Here is a 16,672-nt window from a genome sequence, read left to right as displayed (position 1 = left end):
CCATGGTAGGGAAACCATCAGACTCCTGGCTATTGAACTCACTCTGTGGAAGTCTGCATAATCAGCTCAAGTTCCACTGGACTTCTTTCCTTCTGCTTTTCCCTCCAATGTCCCATTGTTACGTTAGAGTCAACATTTTTTCATTTTTTTCTTTTTTTTAGACAGAGAGAGGGAGAGAGGGTGCACATGCATGGGAGGAGCAGAGAGAGAGAGAGAGAGAGAGAGAGAGAGAGTCTCCTAAGCAGGCTCCATGCTCAGTGGTGAGCACAACATGAGCTCAATCTCATGACCCTGAGATCATGACCTGAGCCAAAATCAAGCATCAGATGCTCAAGTGACTGAGCCACCTACCCAAGCACCAGAGAGTTAACATTTATAATTAAACTCCCCATCGCCCATTACCTTCATCGCTTTTCCCCAAGCAAGAAGAGAGTGTTTGGGTCCTAAACAGGGTAGTGGTGTATGTTGTCTCACATCCATAAGCTGTGTCTAGCTGATTCTAACTTTCATTTCCCAAATTGAGTCATGTAGAAAGTCTGTCAAAAACTCATGCCTTTAGTCAGCCTCCCTGCTGTTAGAAGATAATTTTCCCAAAAAAGTTATAATCATGGCTCTTATATGGACATAGAGATGAATACATGTTAAAGATTTTATTTAACTCATGAAGGAAACAGATTGTTGTTTATAACTAGCTCAAAAGATAATTCTGAGAACCCATGAATTTATAGATCAAGAATACTGAAATGAATATGCACATGGAGACAAGTCGTCATCAGTGAGGATGGGAACAGGGAGGCTATTGACTAGGAAGGCTGTGGTTGGAGCAAGTTTGCAGGGTGTGGTCAGAGGTATGAGACTCCATCAGACATCTAAATGCAAGTGTGGAGGATGCGGTTCCATGGGAGAGAGAGGGCAGTCAACTCACTTCTATTGGACAGGACATAATTTGCATGTCTGTAAACAAGACTTGCATTGCCCAACAATTGTCAGAGTTATGAAAGAACTTCCTTGGAATCTAAATCAGATACGCCAGAGGAGTTTCCTCATAGTCTCTCTGGACAATGCACAGGTTTCCATGAAGGTGTAACTTTCCCCTAAACTGTTCAATCTTCTTCTACCCTTCATGTCAACCTCTATCAGGTGCACTAAAACATAGGTTTTAGGTCCTCCAGCTTCTATAAAGTACATTATTGAGTCCATGTGGACACTGATAATAAACTCTGCCAGCCTTTCAAGATCCTCTTTAATCTAGCATCACTCTCTTTTATAACCACCTTTCATTCTAGGCAGGCCTGATCACTCTCCCCAAGCCAAGCCAATAACTTCCCACACACTCCTCCCTATTTTCATATCTTCCTCAATCATCTAAATCCTTCTCATTCGCCTGGCTCATTTCAAACTTTTTTTAGTTTTGCATTTAGTATCTTAAAGACTACAAGTGAGACCTATCCTGTTCTTTAATTATCGAAGCTATGTCCACTAGACCTTGATCAATGCTTTCATTCAAACATTTTATGAACACCTTGTTTATGTGCCAGCCACCATCTATACTCTACATCTAGGGACAGGAAATCAAGACATGAAAACCTCGGCTTCCAAAATGCCTGAGGGGAAACATACAATGAGCAAACAGTAATTAGTTCTCTGAGACAAGCTGCTTTCAGAGCAAAAGAAGTGCACATAACCCAGATGTGGAATGTTATTGAAGGTTTCCTGGCATCAGACAAAGTCTTAGTCAAGCAGAGAAGGGGGCAGAAAGAACTGGAGCATAGGCACATATCACTCAATGAAATACCGTCTATTTTTATCTCTCACAGTCATGATATATCTTGCTTCTACTACATAACAGAGTCCTTGTGGCCAGGGACACTTTTAAATCCTGTTGTACCTTAGTGAACACTTTGTAAAATTAAGGTTTGATCAAAGACTGTCTTACATCCCTAAGTGGCCAATAATACTGTTTGGTAAGGACTAAAGTTACTTGGGGGCTGTGAGATTTATTTCTTCCTTCCCATTAAGTATATGAAAATGTAAATGCTGTGGTCCTTGAAGCACACTTCAGTTGGTGGATCCCTGCTACCACCCTGTGCCCCAAGCTAAAATCAAAGATCCAGCTAAAATTAGGATCAGACACTGGTATAACATTAAGGATGGTTTTGTAACTCACCTTGTGCTTCTAAGTTCTCAGAGTTGCATTCAACCATGTGTGGGTTTTTCTTTTACAATAAAAATTTAAAATCCTCTTATTTATATTTTTAAACACCTTTCTTTCTTTCTTCCTTCCTGAGCCTAAGTCAAGAGTCCCACCGATGTTTAACCAACTGAGCCACCCAGAAACCCCTAAAACCCTTTTAAAAAAAGGAAAATGATGGGGGCATCTGGGTGGCTCAGGCAGTTAAGCTTCCGACTTTGGCTCAGGTCATGATGTCACGGTTTGTGGATTTGAGTCCAGAGCCTGGAGCCTGCTTCAGATTCTGCGTCTCCCTCTCTCTCTGCGCCTTCCCTGATCGTGTTCTGTCTCTTTCTGAAAAATAAATAAACATTAATTTTTTTTTTTTAGAAAAAGGAAAATGATGTTAAAATATTGAACACTATTCACAAAGCTCCTGTTTTCAAAAATAGCATTTGGGCTAACTGACGTATTACACTCCTGGACCAGACAGAAGTTCAAAAACGTTCCCCAAGAGGATATGAATAAAAACAACTCGATAGGACCACCTTCACTACTCGGACCTGTAGGGTAAAACCACACTCCTCCTCCTAGCTCCCGGGGATTCCTTGGAGCCCCGCCTCCGTACCCGCCCCTCGTGGTACGCCATTACCGCGACTCCGCCCCTCTCTCGCGCTCTCGTCGGAGAGCTGGCACGCCCCCGAGCCCTCGCCACGCCCTAGCGTCCGTCCCATCACCGTCCAGTCTGATGGTGCGTGCCTGCGCGCTCCGCCCCCTGGCATCTGCCCTCTCCCACCCCAGGCGCAAGCACACTCGGTCCCGCCCAAGCTCGGGCACGCGCAAGCCGGCCGCACCCAAAAGCCACGCCCCTGGTGACCTTGTGCCCCGTTTCTGACTCCAGCCCCGCACGCTCTCTGGCACCTGCCCCGCCCCCTGGGCGCGCGGCCGCCGTTCCCGAAAGCCCCACCCCCCCGGCACGCGCCCGTCCTCCCAAAGCGCCACGTGCTCGCTGGAGGGCGGTGCTGGGGCCGAGCCGGGAAGATGTTCTTGCTGCCCCTTCCGGCTGCTGGGCGAGTCGTCGTCCGACGTCTGGGCGTGAATCGTGTCTGGGGACGGGGTTTCGCTGCCGCAGACATGACGAAGGTGAGAGGCCGCCGCGGGAGTCCTGCGCGGGGCGACCGGAGCTTCGGGGCGGGTCGAGACCGCGGTGTCCGGGCTTCTGCGCCAAGTTGCCGAAACCGGTTCAAAAGTTCCCTGTCTTTGCGGAGCTGGGCTCTGGCAGGGGCGGGCGGCTTTGGGCTGCCCATCCCCCGAGCATTCAGCGGTGCGCTCCCTTCCTTCTTTTGCTTGGGGGAGTGCTAGGATCCGAGCTCTGGCCGAGAGAGAGTGATAGCTGTAGCTACCGTGTCCTGATGCATTGTTTTGTTTAGTCCTCGCTGTGCCCCAGGAAGAGATGGTGCCAGTGTGGCTGTCACCGTAGCTAGGACGAAGCTCACGTTTCGTGAGGTGCAGCGCAGCGTCCTCTAAGGTCCCAGAGGCGGCCAGCCTCGGGCCCCACTCCCACCAGCTCCCACCGCCTGCTGAAGTGGAAGACCAGGAAAACAGGTCCACCGGGAGCAAATTGCCTGAAAGAGTTTCTAGAGGGAAAATAGTGTCTCTCTAGGGAAAAGGGCTTTGCACAGACACCTATATCTTCGTGAAATCAAAAGAAGAGCGTCTTGGCGGGAGAAAAGCCTTTTCCATCCAATTGATCAAAAAAAAAAAACTTACGAAGGTCACTATTGCGGTGAGGATCTGGAAGGGGGATGGTTCGGTGAAAGGAGCACAGACTTGGGAGTCATGCTTGAGAACCAGAAAGAATGACCCTGGTGAGGAATATTCTAGATGCGGCTTGAGCTCAGGCCTCCCTCTGTATGGCAGGTGGACCAGATACTTTATCCCGTGTTCTTTCCAATACTGTGCAACATCCTATCCAGACAGCAGCTGGCTCCTGTCTCCTCAGTTCCTCATTGGTTTCACCAAATACCGGGAAGTGGGCAGTCTTAGGAAGATTAGAAGCCGGGAAAACTATGCCAAGGAAGCGGTGTTTTTGTTTGATGGAAAAGAGAAAGGATGCTGTTTGGTCCAAGTACCAGTGTGATTTTGTGGCAAAGATGAAGGACTGTCAGAGAAGGTAATTAGGATTCTTGCTCAGTTCTGTTATTGCACATGGGCTAGTATTACTGCACCAGGTTTCTGTCTCCTGGTCTGTGGGAAGAAGAGTACATGTCCTTTCTACCTCACAGAGTTGCTGTAAGGCAGAAAACATTTTTAAAGTCAAAAATTGTCTTGCAAAGGCAAATAGTGATTCCTAGGGTGACTTCCTTATTTCAGTTGTTGGAGACTTGACGGGTAAGCTGCCTAAGTACTGGGCACAGTGCTCTGCTCCTGCCCCTCCTGCCTCTCTGTGAAGATGCCTCCTTTTTCTTTTCTTCTCTTTCAGCGTATGAGTTGGCCAGAGTGCTTATTTGTATTGGCAGGTGCAGCCATTGGCTTTGCTGTGATCGTGTCCCAGGATACCTGAGATTTGCATTTGAAGATTGTGGGGAAGGGAAAACTTCCCTCTACTTGGCTGGGTTCTGTGGCTGGACCTGGCAATTAAACGGACATATGACAGATTAACAGGGAAAAGCGAACAAAATTTTTTTGATGTTTTTACACGTACATGGGAATTTTCAAAGGGAAAATGAAGACCCAAAGTGCCTGAGGCCTAAAAGCTTACATACCTTTTTAAACAGTGAGAAATTGTGGGGGTGTGACAAGACAAAGGGGCTTGGGCTGGGACAGTAAGCCATGTAACTGACTAGGAAGTATATGGGGGAAATTAATGGAAGATAAGGGTGATTTTGTAGGTTTGTTTGTGTAGGTCCATTTTAATGTCAACTCCCAGTTTCTGGTGATAAGAATGTTCTCTTCTCAGTACAGGAAAGTACCTTTCTTATGGGAAATTTTTTGCCCTGCTTTTTGGTGGTAAGTGGGATGTCAGAGAGCCTTTTCCTGCACCTGCTTTTTATTCATGTGTCTTTAGCTCAAAATAATCAATATGCCCAAGTGACGTATTTTGGGGTGGCCTGTTCTGAACCCCTTTTGAGGTCTAACTTGGTTAAAAAATGAATTTGTTTTCTTACACAAAACACCTTTCTGTCCTTCTTTATTTGGAAGTAAAAAAGGAAACGCTTTATTTGGTGAAAGTCATTTGTTGGCAGAGACCAGGAAGACCCAGGACAGGTAGTACTTACAGCCTTGCTTTGGCAGGAATTTGAAACTTTTAGGCAGGATGTGAGTGTAGCGGACTGCCCAGCACCTGCTTCTTTTTCAGCTTTGTCCTTGAGGGGAACGCAGTTTGGGTGGAATTATTTGCTGCTTCTGGAATGTGGGGACCTTTGAGTCTCCCTAAGGGATCTATTGTAATTATATTCTTTTTTTTTTTTTTTTTTCCCCCGGCTTATTCTTTCTCAGGGTCTTGTTTTAGGAATCTATAACAAAGAAAAAGAAGACGATGTGCCGCAGTTTACAAGTGCAGGAGAGAATTTCGATAAATTAGTGTCTGGAAAGTTGAGAGAAGTTTTGAACATGTAAGTATTCACCTATGGGTTCTGGTTTTTAAAACGCCCTGAAATCGAAAGAGAATTTTTTTTTAATGCTTTGTTAGTAGATAAAAATGAACGGAAGTAAGTTGGCTGCTATCTTCTCAGTAGAAGTGAAAGTATTCATGCCTGGAATGCACTTTGGTACTTTGCCTTTTAGTAGGGGTGGGTGTACAATTCTGGGAAGTCAGGCTACTTCAGATCACAAACATGTTATGAGAGACTGACCCAGAAGGATCTGGAAAGTACCAGATTTCCTTAGCTCACCTTCTTCCTACCCGTCTGTTTTCCCACCAGCCTGTCTACCTCCTCTAATGCCCCTTCACTTATGGGGGACAGTGTCCCTGGACTAGTTCAAAACTGCTTGAGGGTGTCACTCCTTTCTTGGCATGCCTTGAGTTTCAGGAGCTTCTCAGAGTCTCAAAGTGAATCACCTGGGGTTATAGTTGGACTACAGATTCTAAGTCAATAAGTCTGGGTGGGGCCTATAGTTGGAGCACTTTTGGTTTAGCTACAGTTTAAAGAAGGTAGGGAAACATTGGAGTTTCTAAGTCCTTCTGAGCTGTGGGCCACTTTTGGCAGAAAGAGAAGTGTTAACATAAAGCCACTGCAAGTACATACTATGTGGGGTATAGATCAACCTACTAGAATCTAATAGATGTAATCTGATAATCATAGTAATTGTCTCATCACTGGGCAACAGAACTTGTGTCCCTTCTCAATGACCAGTCCTTCACCAGTAGACCACCTTCTCAAATGCTGTGATTAAGTCAGTAATGCAAAAGCCAGCCTGACAAAGTATAGTTCAACCTGGCCTTCCTGACCGATAACTGTCAGCTGTGGGACCAGGGCATCCAGCCCTCTAGCTATAAGGCTTTGCCATCTGCTTTGTTTTGAAATTGAACTGTATCCCATCTGTATATAACCCCCCACCCACCCCAGCAGTCTCAGGCTGAACACCACAGTCAGGTCAACCATGACGAAGATGGGGGATTCAGGCTTGCCTTCATCTGGGGCTCCGCTCTCCTCTGTAGCCACACGTTACCCATCCATGGTGTTGCTTTCTGCAGTTGTTTTCATATAAATTTGTATGAACTGTAATGTGGAAGTTTGCTGAATAATTTTTGAGCTAGAATTAGAAGTGCTGCAGCTGAAAAATCAGACCTGTGAGGATTCTGTATGTTGATAAAAGCATAAATACAGCAAACTCACGGAAGCAGCAGAGTATTATAATAAACCTAAAGGTGTGAATATGTCACTGCCCAAAGGAGCAGAGCAAACTAGATTTTAAAACCTGTTTCCTCTTGTTTTAGATCTGGACCTCCTCTGAAGGCAGGCAAAACCCGAACCTTTTATGGTCTGCATGAGGTATGAGATGAAGATTAGGTTCATTTGGCAAAGCCTCAGTGAGCACCCTCCTGAGTGCCAAGTATGGGGACTGCGTAGTCATGGAGAAAATTTCCTATCAGATTGTTTGCATGCTTTTGTCACCGTATTAAGCCATAAATACTAGTTAGATTTGAGGGGCAGTTTGCAGTCAAATAGCACAGCATCTCCTGCATTCCTCAGTCTATCGACTTTCTTTATTCAATTGCCATAGAATTTCTGTACTCAAATTACATAGAATTATTTGCAGGATTATCTTCACTCTATCTTTTAAATACACAAGTGATAAAATTTTACCAAGATACAGGGTAAAAAAAAACCAAAATAACCGAATTACACGGTGAAGTTCCTGTGCTGAGGCGAAGGTAGTTGTGTGGGAGCTCATGTACCATTCCTGCTTGAAAAGGATGTTTTAAAGACAGGAAGTGGTTGATTTTGTGTGTGTGCCGAACAGGACTTCCCGAGCGTGGTGGTGGTCGGCCTCGGCAGAAAGACAGCTGGAATTGATGAGCAGGAAAACTGGCATGAAGGCAAAGAAAACATCAGAGCTGCTGTGGCAGGTCATTACCGTTGTGAAGTGTAAGGTTGATGGAGAGTCTTGAGGATGTCGTCTTTAAATTCTCTCTTCCCCTCATTTTATCCTCTTAATCACCACCCAACTGCGGTCACAGAAAACCCTCATCTGAGTAAATATTCAGTTTCTCTTACACCATATGCCTGGCCTTATGTTGGCTACAGAAGGTTAGCTTATGGAGTTTTAGTTTGGGTATTTCCATAGCTTGTGTTTGGAGCTTTCAGACCATTTATTCACTCGTGTAGTAGGACCTTAGAGCTCGATTTTACCAGAAAGTTACAGTGGATTTTCTGCTTTTTGTAATATAAACCTGTTGTTGCCCAACTTCTAAATGATGTGGATTCCTCTTTTTTACCAGTCAGAGAAAAGGGCTGCAAAGTGCAGGGTGCTTGTTTATTACTGCTTACCAAAGGTAGGTGCCTGTCCCACTTGGCCGTGTGCGTGGTTTACAAGTTGAGGAAGACGCAGCTGAGTCACTGCAAAGCTGAGCAGCAGAGTGAGGCCTTTACCACAGAGACTGTGGTTAAAGACACTTTGAAGACATCGCTGAGGCGGTGGCAATTAGCTTGATTGATCTTTGGCTCTGTGTATTTCATCTGTGCTTGCTAAATCTACTTTCAAAGTTCACGGGGAGTGATTCGTTTATAACTTTTATTTGCAACTTTTTGCTGACCTGATCTTAATAAAGTGCTGTGTTACTAATGTACTTGACTCAGTTCTTTGCTATTGCTAATCTGGCAAGCTCTTGGTGACTGGGAAGCTTCATCAGGAGATTGTAGTGTTTCTGAAGTAATATGGTGACAGCAGCCACTTCTGATGGCCCACTCTGCCAGGAGCTAGATGCGTCCTTTTATCTGTGAGTCTGTCTTCCACAACCTGTGAGGCATGTACACATCCTCACTTTACAGAAGGAGAAATGGAGGCTCAGAAAGGTCAAGTGTCAGCTGGGATTTGAACCCCAGTCCTCTCTTCTCAGCCCACAACCATGCCTCTGCCTTTCGCTAGTGAGTTGCTTCTGACTGACTCCAGTTTTCCGGTTCCTCTGTCCTTCTGAAGCGGGGTGCAGGCAGATTCAGGACCTGGAGATCTCTTCGGTGGAGGTGGATCCCTGTGGAGATGCGCAGGCGGCTGCGGAAGGAGCAGTGCTCGGTCTCTACGAGTATGATGACCTGAAGCAGAAGAAGAAAGTAGTTGTATCGGCAAAGCTCCACGGAAGGTGATGGAACGAAGCCAGGCCCGGGGTTGCATTTCTTGACCTTCAGATAGTGGGACATTTGGATATGACCACATACGAGCTTTTCAGTACGGGCACTGCCACATGGCTTATCTGTGACCTCCCGCATCACCTTAGCCATTTTAAGAGTATGGTAACTGTCCATGTTCTGCTCCTGGCTTTCGCCATGTGCACGTTTTGACCCATGGCTTCCCACTCCCTCCATGCTTGCTGGTTACTAGGAAGCCAGACCCAGTTAGCTCTCTGAAGAGGGAGGGAATAAGGTGACAGGTAGGTCCCAGCAGGTTTCTTTGTTTCTTTCTTTTTTAATGTTTATTCATTTATTTATATTTGAGAAAGACAGCATGATCCAGGAAGGGGCAGAGAAGAGAGAGAGAGAGAGAGAGAGAGAGAGAGAGAATCCCAAGCAGGCTCTATGCTTTCAGTGCAGAGCCCAACGTGGGGCTTGAACTCACAAATCATGAGATCATGACCTGAGCTGAAGTCGGACACTTAACCAATTAAGCCACGTAGGTGCCCCCCAGCGGGTTTTGATACAAACAGTTTTCATTTAGCCAGCATCTGTAGGCACTGAGTTAAAATCCAGGATACACAGAGGAAGAGCTATGGTCCTTGCTCTTGTGGTCTAGTGGGGAGACTCATTTCTCAGCCGACTTAATGAGCACCTGCTATATTGCAGCCCTATCCTGGGGTCTGGGAGATAAAGCCTCTCTTGTTATGAACAGACAGAGGTGAGACCTTCAAGAGGTGGGGCTGTGAGGACACAGCCCGGTGGTTGGCAGCTGTCATGGACTGGTTTGGAACGAGGGCCCAGTGACCAGTCAGTCGGGCTTTGAATCCTGGCTCCCCTGCCTGCTGGCTGAGTAACGTCAGCGAAGTGATTGAAGTCTCTGTTACACGTTCTTCGTTGGTTCAGTAGAGCTGTAATTCCAGCCTCCTAGGGCCTTTATGATGATGGAAAGACACTGTCAAGTGTGTGGCACATGGTAAACCCTCCAAACTACGAGCTGTTTTCTGTCTCTATGCCACCTGTATTAGTTCCTGTTGTGCATAAGGAGAGCTGGTGGGGGCAGGGGGTGGTGGTGGCTCCTGGTTGGCTCAATCAGGTAAGCATCTGACTCTTGACTTCAGCTCAGGTCATGATCTCATGGTTTGTGGGTTTGAGCCTCGGGTTGGGCTCTGCATTGATAGTGAGGAGCCTGCTTGAGATTCTCTCTCCCTCTATGTCCCTCCCTCATGCGCACTTACTCTCTAAATAAATAAATAAATAAACAAACTTAAAAAAAAAAAAGGAAAGGAAGAAGAGCTGGGATCATGAAACACATGCGCATGTCCTTTCTCTTAAAGCTGGTCATTGCCCTTCGGTGTGGTGGTGTTCAGAGCCCTGACCCAGGCACAGAGAAGGCAGAAAGACCTTCACATCCACTTCAGGACTTTGCAGTGTGCTTGCTGTCCAGTGAGCACTGGAGGCTGCATCATCCCTGATGCAGTGAAGGAGGACAACATGGGCCTTTGGAAATGTGGAAACCTCCTCCATCAGTGTGTGTTAGAGTTAGGGCTTCAGAGACCCATCAGTCCACCCCTTGTTCATGCACATGAAATGCAAAATGCTTACCACCTCTGACTCAGCTCAGCAAGGGCTGTGTTTTCTAGCTCTTGTACGTTGCTCCCCGCCCCCCCCCCCCCCCGCCCCCAGGTCAGAGCACAGAGAATGATCCAGGTCCCATGTGTCTGTTTTGCACCTGTAGTCTTTGTCTTTTGTTTTTATAGGGTGAGGGCCCTCCTAGTTGCGACACAGTTAGTGTCTTGACAGGCTGTCTCGTGGTGACCTTGTGCTTTCTTCTACCAGTGGGGACCAGGAGGCCTGGCAGAAGGGAGTCCTCTTTGCTTCTGGACAGAACTTGGCACGCCACCTGATGGAGACTCCAGCCAATGAGATGACGCCAACCAGATTTGCTGAAATTATTGAGAAGAATCTCAAGAGTGCTAGTAGTAAGACAGAGGTTCATGTCAGGTAATTCAGCGTCATGTCAGTTACCCCAAAAAGAAACCTTGTGCCCATTAGCAGGCACTCTCCATTTCCATCTCCCCACCCAGCCATCAGTTGGTGAACATTCGGGTGCTTCTCTACCTTTTGGATACCATGAATAATGCGGCTCTGAGCATTGATGTCCATGTTTTTGTATGAACATATGTTTTCATGTCTCTTAGGTGTGTGCCTAGGAGTTGAATTGTTGGATCAAATTGTAACCGTTTAGCTTTTTGATAATTTGTATATCTTGTTTTGGTGAATTATTTCTATCTTTTTTTGACATAAGTAAAGAGCACAGCATGCCTAAGTTGGCATGAAATGAGAATCTCTGCCTTGTAGATTCCTAAATTGGGTACCAGAGCTGGTTCCTGGGCAGCCCTGTGTGGTCATCGTCAGCAGCTGGGCTGTGGGAGGTAAAAGCTACCCCTCCAGGTTCTGTTACCCTCTTGTGATCTCCCCATATCCCTGTAAGCAAAACAAGTCTGACCTTGGGGGAAATTTATGATTAAAATAAGTCAGTGGATATTTGCTTTACCTAGATAATTGTTTACTACCAGTGTTGTATCTCAGGGGAGCTTCCATTTAAAATATCTTCAGTACTTAGTTGTGACTGGAGTTCACGTTATTTGGGGAAATCCCTATGGTCTAGATAGAGTGAATAAAAATGTATAGTTTTTAGAAAATGCAGCACTTGATAAGATGCACTTGATAAGATAAAATCCAGAGCTTGATATTTGGAACAGTTAGCATATGTTTAATTTGTAGCAACATTTAGTCTCTCTATAAAGGTGTCTTGGCAAAGACTGTTACTTTTTTGATCTGAGGAGACACCAGAGCTACTTTGTGTCAGCGGATAGTGACTGTGTGGTTACATACCAGTGAGGGTGCCTCCTGTGTGCCTGGGAATTGGGCACGCAAATGCGGATGGTGGTGGTCCTTGACCTCAAAGAAGTGAGGAGCTTACAGGAAGGAACAGGCAGGAAAATGGGGGTGTGCGGAGGATCCTGCCCAAGCAGTAGTCAAGGAGGGTTCTGGGAAAGTTGAAAAGTTTGCCAATGAAAAGGGTGCCTAAGCAAAGTCTGGAGGTTCCTTGGAAATTAGCAGATGGAGAGAGTGGGGTGGGGCATTTCAGGTGCAGAAGCATGTGTTTGGTGGTCCCTTGGAAACTGCGGGGCTGGTGTCCCAGCCAAGGGGAGGTTCGGCCACAGAGGAGGTGGGTCAGGTCGGTATAATTCATTAAACTGAGGCAGCTGCATCTGACGGCTGTAGTGTGGATGGGTACGAATCAGAGAAATACAGACAGGACTTCCAGAAGGACAGGATTTTAACAAGGCATCAAGTACTGAGTTTGTGATTAAAAAATGCCCATGTTATACAGCCTTGCTGCTTTTGAAGTGGGTGTTGTTTTGTTTTTAATTGTCATCCTTCTGTCTTTATGTTCTTTTCTCTCTAGAGTCTGGCGGCCATCTCTCCATGACACAACCCTAGTTTAATAGTTTCTTTTTTTTTTTTTTTTTTTTTTTTTTTTAAATTTTTTTAACATTTATTTTTGAGACAGAGAGAGAGAGCATGAACAGGGGAGGGTCAGAGGAAGAGGGAGACGTAGAATCTGAAACAGGCTCCAGGCTCTGAGCTGTCAGCACAGAGCCTGACACGGGGCTCGAACCCACAGACTGTGAGATCATGACCTGAGCCGAAGTCAGACGCTTAACCGACTGAGCCACCCAGGCACCCCCCTAGTTTAATAGTTTTAACGAATGGGTAGTCAAGTGTGGGAGGAGCGCTCCTTGGATATGGCTGTTTCTGCTTGGCCGGTAGGAGTGTAGGATTTCTCTCCTGGCCTAGTTACTGTGGCCAGAAATCAGTACAAAGCCCTTTGTATCCCTTGCCTACGAGGAATAGCGATATGGCATCTGTTTTCTGGTTGGCACCACCATTAGATCATCCCCAGCGATCCTGTGTTTGTTAAATAATTACTAGTTTTCCCATTTCAAGCAGACATCTCAAACTGCAGTTGAAACCGTGAGAAATGGTGTCACAACATTGAAAAGATCAAATTCCAGCAATTCTAAAAAAGCAAAGAAAGGCGATACTTTAGTTCACTCATTGAAGTGTAGCTTTATGAGGGTTTTTCTTTGTTGTTTTCTTTTATTGGTTAGGTTTTTTTGTTCTTTTTGTGTGTGTGTGTGTGTCATTTTAGAAATACAAAAAATAAAGCAGTGGACCCTGTAACTGTTTTTAAGCACCATTTGTGGTTTCAGAGCCTCGCTAACTTTATCTTGCATTCAAACTTTGGATATGTGTGAGTAGATGAGGGGGAGCAAATCAAGTAATAAGCAGTTACTGAGTCTATACTGTTATCTGACATTGTATTACGCACCATGGATGAGCTCTCTTAGTAATTCTATAGTTAATCTTCTGACAGATACATCTTTGACCTCATTTAATAGATGAGGAAACGCTTAGAATCAAGTGATTGGCTCAAGAACATGCAGAAAGCAATTAGGAAGTGATCATTGAAGCATTATGTCGCACATTTTAGGAGTTTTACACGCAGATGAGCTTTTTCTAAGCTACTTTGAAATAGAGCTAACCGTAAGTGTGTTGACTTTTCACCTTTTCTGCCCTGTAGACCCAAATCTTGGATTGAGGAACAGGAAATGGGATCGTTCCTAAGTGTGGCCAAAGGATCCGATGAGCCTCCAGTCTTCTTGGAAATTCACTACAGAGGCAGCCCCAATGCAGGCGAAGCGCCCCTGGTGTTTGTTGGGAAGGGAATTACCTTTGACAGGTACCTCTTTATGCATCTCTGCTTTGTATTTTGGTGAATGCTTTGTGTGGACTTGTATTGTTTATGTAAAGTTTGCTTCAAAAGCACAGTGTTTGGTCAAATCTTACGTTACTTTAAATGTATTACTGTGTGTCAGAGACTCTGTTAGGCACTTTACATATGTCACCCCTGGTCTATCCTCTAGGAGTTAGGCAGACGTTCTATAGATAAGGAAACGCTGAGTTGGAGAGATGAAATAATTTGCTCAGAGCCCCATAACTAATACCTAGTGTTGGAAGTCAAACTTGGGTCTGTCTTTAAAATTACTTGATCTTTCCACCATACACTTTGATTCTCCGTGTGGATGTTAAAGATCCCTCGTGTGGATGCAGGGATGCAGCTGTTTGGATCATACAACCTCCTGTCTGCCCTGTTTCATGTTGCTTTGTTTAGCTGACCAGCCTGGCTTCCATTAATCCTGTTAAGCCATAAGTATTCCTTAGAATTGGAAACTGATTATTTCAAGCAAGCAGAAACTGAGATGGAGAAGATGGTATGGGTATTTCCGGAGGAAGCGTTGGCTGCTGAATACTAGTTCAGAGATGCCAATTAAGTGTGAGAGTTAAAAAGGATTACTTGGCCAAAGATTGCGGTGGATAAAACACGTGAGATTTTCGTTTTGTTTTGTTTTAACTATGGGACTTCTCAGGGCACAGGATGTAGCATTTTCTAAATTCCCTTCGGTGGGAATTTATTTCTCGTGGGACTCATGGTCCCTGGAAACTACTTTGGAAAATGCTGCTACGTGTCCATTAAATCTGGGTGTCTCCAGTACACGTGCACACCCATTTAGAGACTCTGGTACGTGAATGGAGTGTCCTTACAGGAGTGTGCTGGGCACGGTGACGCCCGTCCTGGGCAGAGCTGGCCGCCAGCAGAGTCTTCCTGATGTTAGCCTCCTGTGTCTTCTGCCCACAGGTCCACCTCCTCTCCTTTGAAGCATTGGGCTCCAAACGATCCTCAGTAAAAGATTCAAGCTCATACTATTCAAAATATGCACATTGATTTTTCAGTTCCATTCATATGCTATTGTCACTTAAGTGTTTATTCTAAAACACTATGGCAAGGAAAAATTAGAGCACAAAAATGGTGCTGTGTTTAATGGTCTTGCCAATTGTGATGATTTTATATTGTCTTGGGCTCATATCTCAATGCAGCGTTAACGTTCAGTGTGAAGTTTATTGTTAATTCAATTCCATACTTGAGTGTTTGCTGTGAGAATTTTGAGCAAGGAGACCTTGGTAAAGTAGAAAGCTTCCTCGCAGGAGTGACAGGCTCAGATAAAGATGGGAAGGGAAGGAGAGGGTAGTGCAGCAGGGAGTCGGGCAGGGGAAGGAAGGACGGTGGAGGCTGCAAGGCAGGAAGGACGAGGGAGCCCCTGGAGCTGAAAGAGCACCTACAGCAGAGCCTCACAGGGAAGAGGACGCAGTGGCTGGAGAGGTTGGTGGAGCCGGGTCCTTCTGGGACCCGTGGCATTTTGGACTTGCCTCTAAGAACAGTATGAAGTAACTGAAGGGTTTCTAGCCAAGGCAAAGAATGACATGGGATTTATGTATGTAGTGAAATTCATCCTTGAAGTATTCAGTTCGAGGAGTTTAACAAATATGCATAGCCCTGCACCAGCCTCCGCTCCTGTGAAAACAGAATCCTTCCATCACCCCAGACACCGGCCTGGTGCATTTTGCATGTGTCCCTTTCCCACCCCTGCCTCAGGCCACCAGTCATCTTTGTGTGGCTGTGGATGAGTGTTTCTTGTTCTAGAAATTCATTCTCATGGGATCTTTTAAGTCTTCTTACTTCTTTTCTTCTTTTCTTTTAAGCCTGCTTTCTTTCTGTATCGTGTCTGTGACATTCACTCATGTTGGCCACATCAGTAATTGGTTGCCTTTTATCACTGGGCTGTATTCCGTTATATGGGAACACCAAAGTATATTCACTGTAACTGCGTGTTTCCCTATACACAGTGACCGAACTTCTCCACAGTGGTTGTGCCATTTTGCATTCCTGCACACAGATCCAGCTGTGGCACGTCCTCCCCAGCCTCTGATACTGTCATTCTTGGATTCTAGCTCTTCCTGGGGATGTGTGGCATAGCCGGAGGTTCATTTTGAGTGTGATTAGTTCCCTAATGACTAATGGTGTTTAGCCTTCTCACTGCGAGTATTGGCTGTTGGTATATCTTTAGTGAAGTGTCCAAATCTTTCGCCTTTTTTTTTTTTTTTATAGGACTGATGGTCATGCTGAGTTAGAAGTTTTTAAAACTATACATTGTATACATTGTTGTATTCTAGATAATAAACTGTTTGTGGTCAGTATTTGAAAGTATCTTTTTTTCCCCCACTCTCAGGCTTGCTTTTTCATTTTTTTAAGTGACCTCTTTTGAGGAGCAGTTTTAATTTTGATGAAGTGTAATTTATCAATTTTTACTTTTATACTTCATGCTTTTGTTACCCTGTTTAAGAAATTATTGCCAATGCCCAGGTCTGTGTTTTCTTTTCTAAGTGTTACGGTTTTAGCATTTAAGACTAGGATCCATTTTGAAATTTTGCATATGCTGTGAAAAGCATGGCGTTTTTTTTTTTTCTTTCCATATGGATGTCTTTTTGTTGCAAACCTATCTCTTTGAAAGACTGTCCTTTCTCCATTGAACTACCTTGCACCGTTGTTAAATCAGTTGACCATATAATTACGGGTCTAACTCTGGCCTCTTTGTCATTTCCCCAGGACCTTGCAACCAAGTGTCTAATGAGTACAGCTCTGTCTTGAAATGTTGTAACATGACCCTCCAGTTTTGCTCTTCTTTTTCAAAATTCTTTTGGC

At 45.1% G+C, this 16,672-nt stretch overlaps 1 protein-coding gene across 1 annotated transcript in view; it reads left to right on the top strand.

Moving 5' to 3' along the window:
* The first annotated feature begins 2,983 nt into the window (after positions 1-2,983).
* The window catches only part of LAP3 (leucine aminopeptidase 3), a 28,194-nt gene continuing 14,505 nt past the window's right edge, over positions 2,984-16,672 (top strand). Inside the window, exons 1-7 of the mRNA XM_043572890.1 lie at positions 2,984-3,313; positions 5,669-5,784; positions 7,110-7,164; positions 7,637-7,742; positions 8,813-8,972; positions 10,840-11,004; positions 13,655-13,813. Of these exons, the coding sequence (XP_043428825.1) occupies positions 3,212-3,313; positions 5,669-5,784; positions 7,110-7,164; positions 7,637-7,742; positions 8,813-8,972; positions 10,840-11,004; positions 13,655-13,813 (863 nt within the window). The 5' untranslated portion in view covers positions 2,984-3,211. The remainder of the gene's footprint in view (positions 3,314-5,668; positions 5,785-7,109; positions 7,165-7,636; positions 7,743-8,812; positions 8,973-10,839; positions 11,005-13,654; positions 13,814-16,672) is intronic.

Source organism: Prionailurus bengalensis, chromosome B1 (assembly GCF_016509475.1).
Source record: "Prionailurus bengalensis isolate Pbe53 chromosome B1, Fcat_Pben_1.1_paternal_pri, whole genome shotgun sequence".
In the NCBI taxonomy this organism is placed as follows: Eukaryota; Metazoa; Chordata; class Mammalia; order Carnivora; family Felidae; genus Prionailurus; species Prionailurus bengalensis.
The sequence above is the reverse complement of the archived record's forward strand: the minus strand, read 5'-3'. Positions and strand labels throughout refer to the sequence as shown.